Source organism: Spea bombifrons, chromosome 3, assembly GCF_027358695.1.
Source record: "Spea bombifrons isolate aSpeBom1 chromosome 3, aSpeBom1.2.pri, whole genome shotgun sequence".
NCBI classification, from domain to species: Eukaryota; Metazoa; Chordata; class Amphibia; order Anura; family Pelobatidae; genus Spea; species Spea bombifrons.
In genome coordinates, this window is record NC_071089.1 from 55,814,569 (window position 1) to 55,824,498 (window position 9,930).

At 34.5% G+C, this 9,930-nt stretch overlaps 1 protein-coding gene across 1 annotated transcript in view; it reads left to right on the top strand.

Moving 5' to 3' along the window:
* Positions 1-5,104, top strand: part of TRDN (triadin) — a 184,000-nt gene extending 178,896 nt beyond the window's left edge. The window contains exons 60-65 of the mRNA XM_053459015.1: positions 634-672; positions 1,054-1,101; positions 1,844-1,864; positions 2,383-2,430; positions 4,301-4,345; positions 4,776-5,104. Coding sequence (XP_053314990.1) covers positions 634-672; positions 1,054-1,101; positions 1,844-1,864; positions 2,383-2,430; positions 4,301-4,345; positions 4,776-4,810 — 236 coding nt within the window. The 3' untranslated portion in view covers positions 4,811-5,104. The remainder of the gene's footprint in view (positions 1-633; positions 673-1,053; positions 1,102-1,843; positions 1,865-2,382; positions 2,431-4,300; positions 4,346-4,775) is intronic.
* The last annotated feature ends 4,826 nt before the right edge of the window (positions 5,105-9,930 follow it).

Here is a 9,930-nt window from a genome sequence, read left to right on the forward strand (position 1 = left end):
AAAGAATCAAGGTGTTCCTATGGCCCAGTCAAAGTCAAGGCCTCAACCCGATTGAAATGGTTTGACGGGATCTTAAGAGAGCTATGCATAAATGCCCGCAAACTGCAATGAACTGAAGCAAATTCCTCCACAAAAATGTGAGATGTTAGAAAGTAATACAGAAAAAGATTACTTCAAGCTAAATGTGGTTCTACAAGCTATGAAATCATGAGGTGTACTTGTTTTTATTGAATAAATTATGACATGGTGTAATATGTCATGTGTTCATCTAAGGTTGTATTTACCTTGTTTTTGTTGTTCTGATGTGTAAATCCATAGAATTCAAAGAGGGTGTACTCTTTTTCAAACGACTGTACTTGATATTTGTCCAGACTGATAAACACAGTATTTTTCCCCCAGACTTGGACCAAGAGATAATTTTTTGGGGATACATATTTCATAAATTACAGCCAGTTTTATTGCTAGTTTTTGTACAGTGTAAATTAAAGGCAACCTTCAGGGTACATGGTTACATATTTAAAAAGACTATATGGTCTTCATGAAGAGGTTTTCTAAACAAATATCTAGTAGGCCTCAATTATTATTTTGCTGTATCACTATGAATTTCTAAAATATAGATATTTTGCTTCTCAGCTACACCAGTGAAGGGACAAGAAAAGGAACCAGCAAAAGGTACACTTATTTGCAAAAAAATAAAAATAATAAACTAGTCAGTGGGTACAGGATAAATGTAGCAAGCAGTAATTATGCTCGTTTTCAATATGATGAACACATAGGGCCGAAAATGTCCAGGCCATTTAAAGCTCACTAGCCTACAGGTGATTTAATGCTGTCTAGAACTGAAAATAGGCTTAAGCTGAGCTGCCCTCTGATTATTAGATCCCTATATTGAGTCCAGGCCTGCTTTTTGGAATAAAATCTGGACTTGGTCACATAACTTTGTGTCAGATGAGAAAGGAAATGTTTGATATGTTGTTTCAAATGTTAATTGTTAATGAGAGTTTAACATTTATCTCAGCATTAGAATTATAAATAGTGCTTCTTTGTCTTTAGAGGAAATACTGAAAAAACATGGGAAAGAGTCCTCACAGCCAAAGACAGGTAAACATATGTACACACACTCAAGTTACATACTCCCTCATACACTAACATATACACATGCACGCTCACACACTTACACATTCATGCTCACACACATATACACATTCATGCTCACATACACTTTCACATGCATATCCATGCTAACACACAAACACATGCTCATTCATGCTCAAACTTTCACATACACATTCATGCTCACACACAATTATACATTATTACACCCAGACAGGATTAGACAAACAGGCCTAGGGGTTCTATGGCCTAGACAATTCTAAATATGCTTCCTCCTTGTCAATTAACTTCATGGTATTACCTCCCAATTACATGTTGTAAGGGGCCGGTTTTCAGGCACTGTCCCACTGAGCTACACCACCCTTTCACTTTTATGGTCAGTAGGGATCATGGTAAGGGGAATCAGATGGTGTCTGCTAACTGGCTCATTGAACTGTTAGATCTATTGAGGTCTGGGCATAGCTAATGCTACAATCATAGCTTCCACATGGCTTCCATGTGATGAATTGAAGCTGAGGGAAATAAAATTAATTGTTCTATTTCTCATGTTTGCATTGTCATGACAAAAGAGTTGCAAAAGCGAACATACTTGTTATTTTTACTTTTATTAATGAAAACAAATTTTAATAGTATTCAATGATTCCTCATTTGTCTAATACATATGGATAGTTTCCAATTTATTCATAATAATATATTTTTATTCATTCTCTGTCTCCTATTTTCTTTACAGCCAAATTTCAAGCAATAAAAAGTATGTTGTGTCGTCTCAAAAGCCAGGGCATCTCTGCTGTTCACACAACTTACTGTGGCAAACAGGAATGCTATGTTTCTGTTTTTTAGATATGCTTTCAACAAAAACAACCGTGTGATACTGTAGTATTGAACAAAATCATCTATTGATGACTGGGACAAAAAAAATATTTACCAGCTTCTGCTTGTAGCTTTACGTACAAAAAAGATAATGAAAAGCATGCTGGCGCTCCTGCATCACAACATGCCAACTGTGTATAATGAACTGATCTTACAGTTTTGTGCTTTTTGTTCTATTTCTCAGCAATGCGTCAAGCTTTGCAGATGATCTGTTATCACAGCCGAAAAAAAGGCTATGACATCTTTTTTTTGGCACATAATATGTAATGCTATTTAGTCTGCTTTTCACATCTGTTATTTGCTGCATTCCGTTTTTTACCATGAAAGAGATATGCAAAGCATGGGACTGTTTAAAACATACATGGCATACCATGTTCAAGTTTTTATTTTTTATTTTAGAACAGAACATCCACTTGCCAGAAAAGACTGCCACACCAATAAAGCATGGTAAATATATATTTCAGCTGGGCAAGAAAAAGTTGCATGCAGTTTTGTATGGATGTGTGGCTGACCAAGGGCAGTTCCGAATCACACTCCCAAGGCATACTTCTAACGTAGACTATTCTTTCTTTCACCATGTGTTCTCTGTGTCATGACATCATAGTCTGCCTGGGGTGCTATGGCTGCTTTACTGATTATGCACAGACCTACTATATGTACTATAAATGGGGCTGCTACAAGGTAAGGTCTCTGATCTCCCCAGCTAGCTCATTGAGTAATGATGTCTGGGGAGTCAGCACCCAGTAACAATGACATCCAGACCTGCTTGCTAGGCCAGTATATTCAGCTGCTTGAAGGTAGATTCGGAAATATGTCATTGCACCCTCTACCGCCTTATCATCCTAAGAACCTGCCTGGGACCTAGAGTGCCTTTGTGTTAGGTTCAGTCTGAATGCAATTAGCTAGAATTAGAGCAATCACTTGAAGTTCATGTTAGTGATAACAAACCTTATCCACTTCAGTTATATTGAATAACTGTATGGTCATATATATATATATATGGAACGTATATAGGGAAATGTGATTTGAGTTTTTTGGTGCAATTACAATTTTTACTGAAAAAATTGAATATCTGTCTGTAATTACTATCTCTTCCCATATGAGCTTTTATGTAACCTGAATGCCTAGACTATAGTGTTCATGTTATGCCCCTACCGTATTTAAACTAAGTGGTCATATTTTAGGGGGAATGTTGCAGAACTATAGCAGAGCATCATTGGGCACTTCAGTGCATGCAGATAAGGCATGTATGTGTCCTTGTTTGATTGGGAACCCTTGTAGCTGACAATTTCAAAAATAGTTAGGAAGAAACTTTTGAAGTCCTCAAAGAAGGAGCAAGCTTTACTTTAAATTATTTTATAATGTACTTAAAGGGTCAATACTGTTAATAGAATTGCCCTCTGCCCATGGCTCTACCACAAAACATACTGTACATTTTTTGTGTATAGAAGTGTAGGTGCATGAATTATACCTACTTTAATCATTGCCTAAAAGTTACATTGTCTTTTCATTCCAGGAAGGGCAAGGTTAAACAAAGCTATGTGTGTAGTTTGAATATAAAATATCGGTGATATAGCAATTCCAAAAGCCTGGGGCAAAATATGTGTTTGTTTCTTCATCTGTATATGTACATTAAATAGATTAGTTCATTACATGAATGAATTTCCCCATTTCAAAGCCATCATCTGTGCTGCCTCAATTGCAACTTAATTAAAAAGCATTGGGAAGAAAGCCAATCCCTAAGGCTTAAGAAGAATTTTTTTTTACTAGGAAAATCATAAATGAAAATGCAAGACTACAAGTTGTTTTATTAGTTATGTTATTGGTTGATGTTTGTTCATCAGTAACATATTCCAAACCAATGAACAATGGAAAATAGACTGTAGATGTATTGGTTACACAGTAAATAAGGTTCCAGGTGCCTGGGAAAATACATTCATTAACATTACCTAGAACTAAGAGCCCTAGCACAGACCCTGAAAGACAGACCATCCCACCAAACTTTACAGTAGGCACTAAGCATTCTGTAAGCATCACACCAGAGAACACTTTACACCACTCCAGCCAATGATTGGCATCACATACAGTAACCTTTTGGCTTCTGTGCAGCTGTTCTACCAGTGTTTCTCTATGGAGATGGCATGTCTAGGTGCTTGATTTTATACAACTGATAGCAATGGTTGTGGCTGAAACACCTAAATCCAATAATTAGTGTAGGTGTTTAGCTGCACCTAAATTAGGATGACAGAAAATATTTCTTACTGTTCCCCAAAACATAAATATATAATTAACATATAGATATTATAATTTCTTGCAGAGCACGATACTTTGAAGCTTCCTAAAGCTGCTCATGCAGAAGAAGGTAAGTCCTGCTTTACACTGAGTTTTCATAGCTGTGCTCCCTTAATTGGAACCGAATATGCAAAATAACACTGTTATGTTGGATTTAACATAACGGGAGACATAAACACAGTAGCTTTATTTAGTTCATGGACTTCACTATGAAAACAAGTCATCGTTCTTTACCAGGAATACATTGGGTATATGGATAAAATGTTAAAGTACACATTTTTAAATGTCATATTTTAATAAAACACATCTACCTTCTGGTTACATTATCTGTAATGTAACAGCTGCCGCACCAGTTATTTCTGTCAGTTGCTGATCATATTTTAGTTATATTTTATTTACAAATGACAAGATCTAGGTTAAAGAACTAAACCTTCAGCAAAATAGAAAGTTGTTTTGTTTCAGTATGATAATATGTGCATTTTACAATTCTACTTTTGCAGTGAAGTCAAATGACACAGCGAGTATTTTGTTTTGAAGAAGCTATGGGAAAGGAAGATTGCTTTCACTAGATCAATCACAGTATCTTACTGTATAGTTTGTTTTAATGAATGTTGACGTAATTGATTGCAAGTCATGTTCGTGTGCAATGGGACAGAGGATTTATTCCAACTGGCATATGTTATAATGCAATTGTATGTTTCTAAGGAAGACACATGTAAGAAATAATGAAGGTGGTGACATAAGATACAGGTTAGGGTGGACAGAACACATTTGGTTGTGTATGATCGGACAAGACAAGGCAAGTGTTACACTATGCACAAGGATATCATATCATAGGAAAATAGACAGCTGGAGCAGAAAGCTTCAGTATAAGCTTGAGGTCTGATTACTGGAACGTAGTTATATTATTTTAACATGTTTGCCTGTTTATGTATTTTATTAACTCCAACTTTAAACATGTAATGTATTGAATTTTATAACTTTAGCTAGATTCTTTACCTAGGTTCATAAAAGGGGATAAACTGTTTTTCATCTCAATTTTTTGCTTGCACTCTATGCAAGCGCTGTTTTTGAATACGTGTGATAGATTTATCTCTGGCAATTGAATCTAGAATAGTGTTTCTTGTTATTGAATGCTTGTTTAAAACTTGACAAGGTCATTTGAATGTGGGAAAAGTTGCACATCTTGTTTTCCATTGGAAGAACATGTATGTGTTAACCTGGTTCCCACTGACGACGCAAGCATGTTGCTGTCATGTTTGCACAGTACATATACTTTTAGGATTCTTCACACTCCAATTGGGCACCTGTTTTTTGCTCTTGTGTGATGCAAAATATCATTTTCTTTTCTATCAAAAGCTAGTAGCATGAGGTTCAAAAACGTTGATGTTTAGTAAGTGTAGATTAGTCAGTATAATAAGCGAGCAAATAATTATACATAATGTTCTTTTCTTTTTAAGGTAGAAATGTGATTATTTTGAAACATTTAGATTTAATATGAGTGAAATATATCACTTTATTTTTTTTCCAAAACCAAGCACCTCAAGTTCTATCATGTCAAGCCATATCAACAAAGTTTACACTTAATGTGAAGGTGGCACTTATCCTAACGAAAACTGTGAACTTAGCTTGTAAACAGGAATGTTTTGCTGCATTGAAATAATAGTAGGTTGGCACCGATTTTAAATAGAAAATATAAAATAACTTGCCCACCCATAGAGTATCCCAACTTAATGCTCAAATGGAAATACTATTAAAATGTATTATTATTGCTTTATAAGATATAATTATTGGCAGTTCTTGTAATATAGATGATGGCATCCCTCGCCTAAGGCATGGTAGGTGGAAAGTCATTTATATGTTAGCTTATGATTATGATGATTAGCAGTAAGAAAAATGTATACAAATCTTAATGGTAGTTTGTAGAGTGCAAAATTCAGTGGGAAATTTTACATAGAATTTATAATTTGGTTTGTTTGGGAGCTGTTATAGTAGATCGTTACATCAAATGACATTCATGGTCTTCAATTACATGTAACTATACAGAACAACAATCTAATTCAAATATTTCATTAGTTTAAGAACAATTTCTAAATATTGTTTAAAATATATTTTCAATTAGATGTGCGGAATAATAGGGTACACAATCTCTAATGCTTACTGAGATGAAATATAGGTCAAAACGTTAAGTGCTTTACTAAAGGTTAAAAACCTAGATGAATGATTAGCATGTTGCCATCATTCATTATACAAAACTATATGTATAGTTACACAACTATACACAACATATGTATTTCATTAGCCAAAGTACCAATGAGACCTTCCAAGACAGCTGATGTACCCATCGTTATATTTATGAAGAATACTGCATTCACCTAGCTCTTCCTATGGTGCCAACATTACCTTATTCAGGGCTGAGTTTTCATTATGCAGATGTGGCATATGCAAAAAAGAACTCTTTTATAAGAGGTAACATGAAAGGCAGAAAGAAACCATCTCAAAGTCCACATATGCTCTGTCCCTTTCATCGTTTTTCTACCCGTCGTTGCACATTTCACCCTTCAGATAAACCACTAGTAACTAAATGAATATGGCACATTTGTACCCTCAATAAATATACAGATAGGCTATTTTTATTTCATTTTGTATTATCAATTTACATATGATGCATGCTATTTCCCCAATAATTATCTTTGCAATACAATTGTGTGGCTATAATATAAGCTTGCTGTATGCTTTAAAAGTAATCGTATTTATTGCTATTTATGTATCTAGAGGCTTTTTTTTTTAAATGTACATGTTTTCCAGGTAGGTAAAAAAAAATGAACATATCAATAACAGTAACAACAGTCATATTATTATAAAATATTGATCCTTTAACTTGTTTCCTCAAGATTTAGGAGTCATATTTGTACAGTTTAATATTGGAGGCTTTTTTTAACCAAAAATAGAATTCTTATGAAAGACTTATTATTATTATCTTTTATTCATATAGCGCCAACAATTTACGCAGCACTTCATACAATACAAATATTCAAGGGGTATGACAAGACTAGAAGTGACAGACTAAGACATTAGGTGGAGAGAGCACTGCTCGCAAGCTTACAATCTTGACTTACCCATTAAATAATTGTTAATTTGAAAAACTGGGGCAAAAATAAATTGGTCATAATCACTTAAATATATTTGTAGTAAAAAAAAAATTTTTTATACTTCATAAAACTCGAGCACTGTTTCTGTAGTGTATAAATAGTGTTTGGAATGCGTCTGACCTTTTGTGTCACACAGGTTGTCACTTACTACTTGTACAGCCAGCTTCACAACAGTCCTTCAGCATATGCCCGTCCTCAAGAAAACATTTTAGTAACCTCCTAAATTAATTGTAAGCTTCTAAATTTTAGTTACATTGTAAAGTATAGATTAAAAAAACGATTAATGCATTGAATTATACTTTCAACAAATCCAGAGAAACTCTACATGTAACTGCATGTAACATACTATATTACAGTAGGCACTGAACCTTGATACATGTTGTGATTAACCACTGATTCTGAGTTTGTAACTAAAGATTTCGTATGTTCATTTGCTTTTGTTAATAAACCAAAGAGTGCTTTTATCACATTGCTTTATAGCCAAATTAATATTGCCTTCATGTTTTGTACAATGCTAATGAAAACGTTCAAATGAAGAATTCATCAATGTATAATGAAATGTTCATATGCATTTTCTGCTCTATTTATTGATATTAAAATGATTTGTTAGAAAATACTGGTATGCCCGGATTTAACTTTATTTTATGCAAAACCCAATAAAACGTTTCCTATCAAGTCACTGGTACAACTGTAATTATTGCAGAACACAAAGCGTTAACCTGCCTGTTCTTGGAATGCCATGTGGTGTATCAAGTGCTACCCATGTTGCTGATTTCAGTAATTATTATTGAGCCTTAATAAAATTGAACATGCTTTATTAGAGTCTGCTTCTGAAACAGTGCTTTGTAGACTTAAAGGGAAAGTTATATGGACAAAATGAAGGTTAGAAAAATGGATTTATCTAATCTTGTTGCAATAATCTGCCAGTATCTACATACCTGGTAGGCAGTCATATGATATTTTTGGTGACATTTCAAGCTCTAACACCTCACTGAGCTGATTCTTCATGCCAATGTTAATGAAGTCCATACATTAGTTAGTGTGTCCAGCTGGGTTACCCAATATATTATTTGCCACAGGTAGTATGATAAGGAGTCGGGCCGTTGGTCTAGTAGACTGGGCCAAGTTAACATTGCCAGGACACATACAAAGCACTAATATGCAGCTGTCTGAAAGCATTATGCAAATACCAGTACTGTTTTTTTTATAAACAGTATAATATATTTAAAATTGTGTTGTTAATCTGATACTAGTAATATAAATAATTTCGGTGTTCCCTTTTACTACCAGAACAGAACAGTTGACAGCTACACGTTAGTGATCATTAATACAAAAACAATTAATTAAAAAGAAGCTTCAAGGTAGAGGGATCTTGCACTAAATTTACTTTTTACATTGAAGATGGTAATTAAATTTTTTATTTTACTTTGTTAAACTCGCACTGCCCATCTAGCTTTTCACTTGCAACAACTGTAGAAAGCATGCTATTGAGTCAGTCTGTTTTGTGCCAGTTGCCAAGCACACGTTGGACTGATGGCCTTGAATATATAATGTTATTTTGGCTTTCCTCAGTGTGAAAATCTAAATGCATGGCACGTGCCTGTCTAATGGTCTTGAAAAAGCAACATTATGTAGGTTGCTCTTCTTTGTTTGCTGGGCTATCAGCCAAACATGTGCCGGACATTGAAATATCAATCAGCGCAAGTGAGCTTTATCCTAAACTAACACAATGTGCCAAAACGGGACTTAATGCCGCTGCTTGAAAAACTGTTGGATGGTGCTAATCTACAATCATTATTCACCAATAGATGTCTTCCGAAGAAGGCCAAATAGTTTATTTTTTGGCTTTCCTAATTTTCCAATTTATTAAATAGAATAATAGAATCACATTTACAATGGTAAAACAGTAAACTGCCAAACATCTGCTAATTTGCATAATATCATGGTTTCCATAATAACAATTGACTGAGGAGTATATAATGAGGGAGGTAAGTTAACATTTTTTGTCATGTCTTTTATGTGGCATCTTTACACAGATATCCAACAATAATAAATAAAGGGCGATAAATTACAGAGTATTAAAATATTTGATGTGCTTCCAAGATTTACGGTAATGTTTGTATGAGTTATGATTGCTCTCAAGCCTGGTCTAAGAATGACAAAATAAATCAGAATACCATTGTACAACGAAAGAATAATAATAACAGTACCTGGCTTCACAAAAGAATATAAAAACCACAGTTTCCAAGAATCCTAATTTATTTTCCAACAAATTGTGATATCATTCAGCAGAGTTAACCATTGGGGCATACGTCTCATAGTTTGGACTATTACAGCCAAATCAGGGATGGTCCAGATGCTCTTTAACCAGTCTCTATACATAGCATACGGAATTTCACAATTCCAGTTCTTAGCAATAGCCACCTCAGTGGCCAGGAAAATAATCCTCACCAATTTACAAGTAGGTGTAGGGAGTCTGTCCTGCAAGGTCTCCAGCATGGCT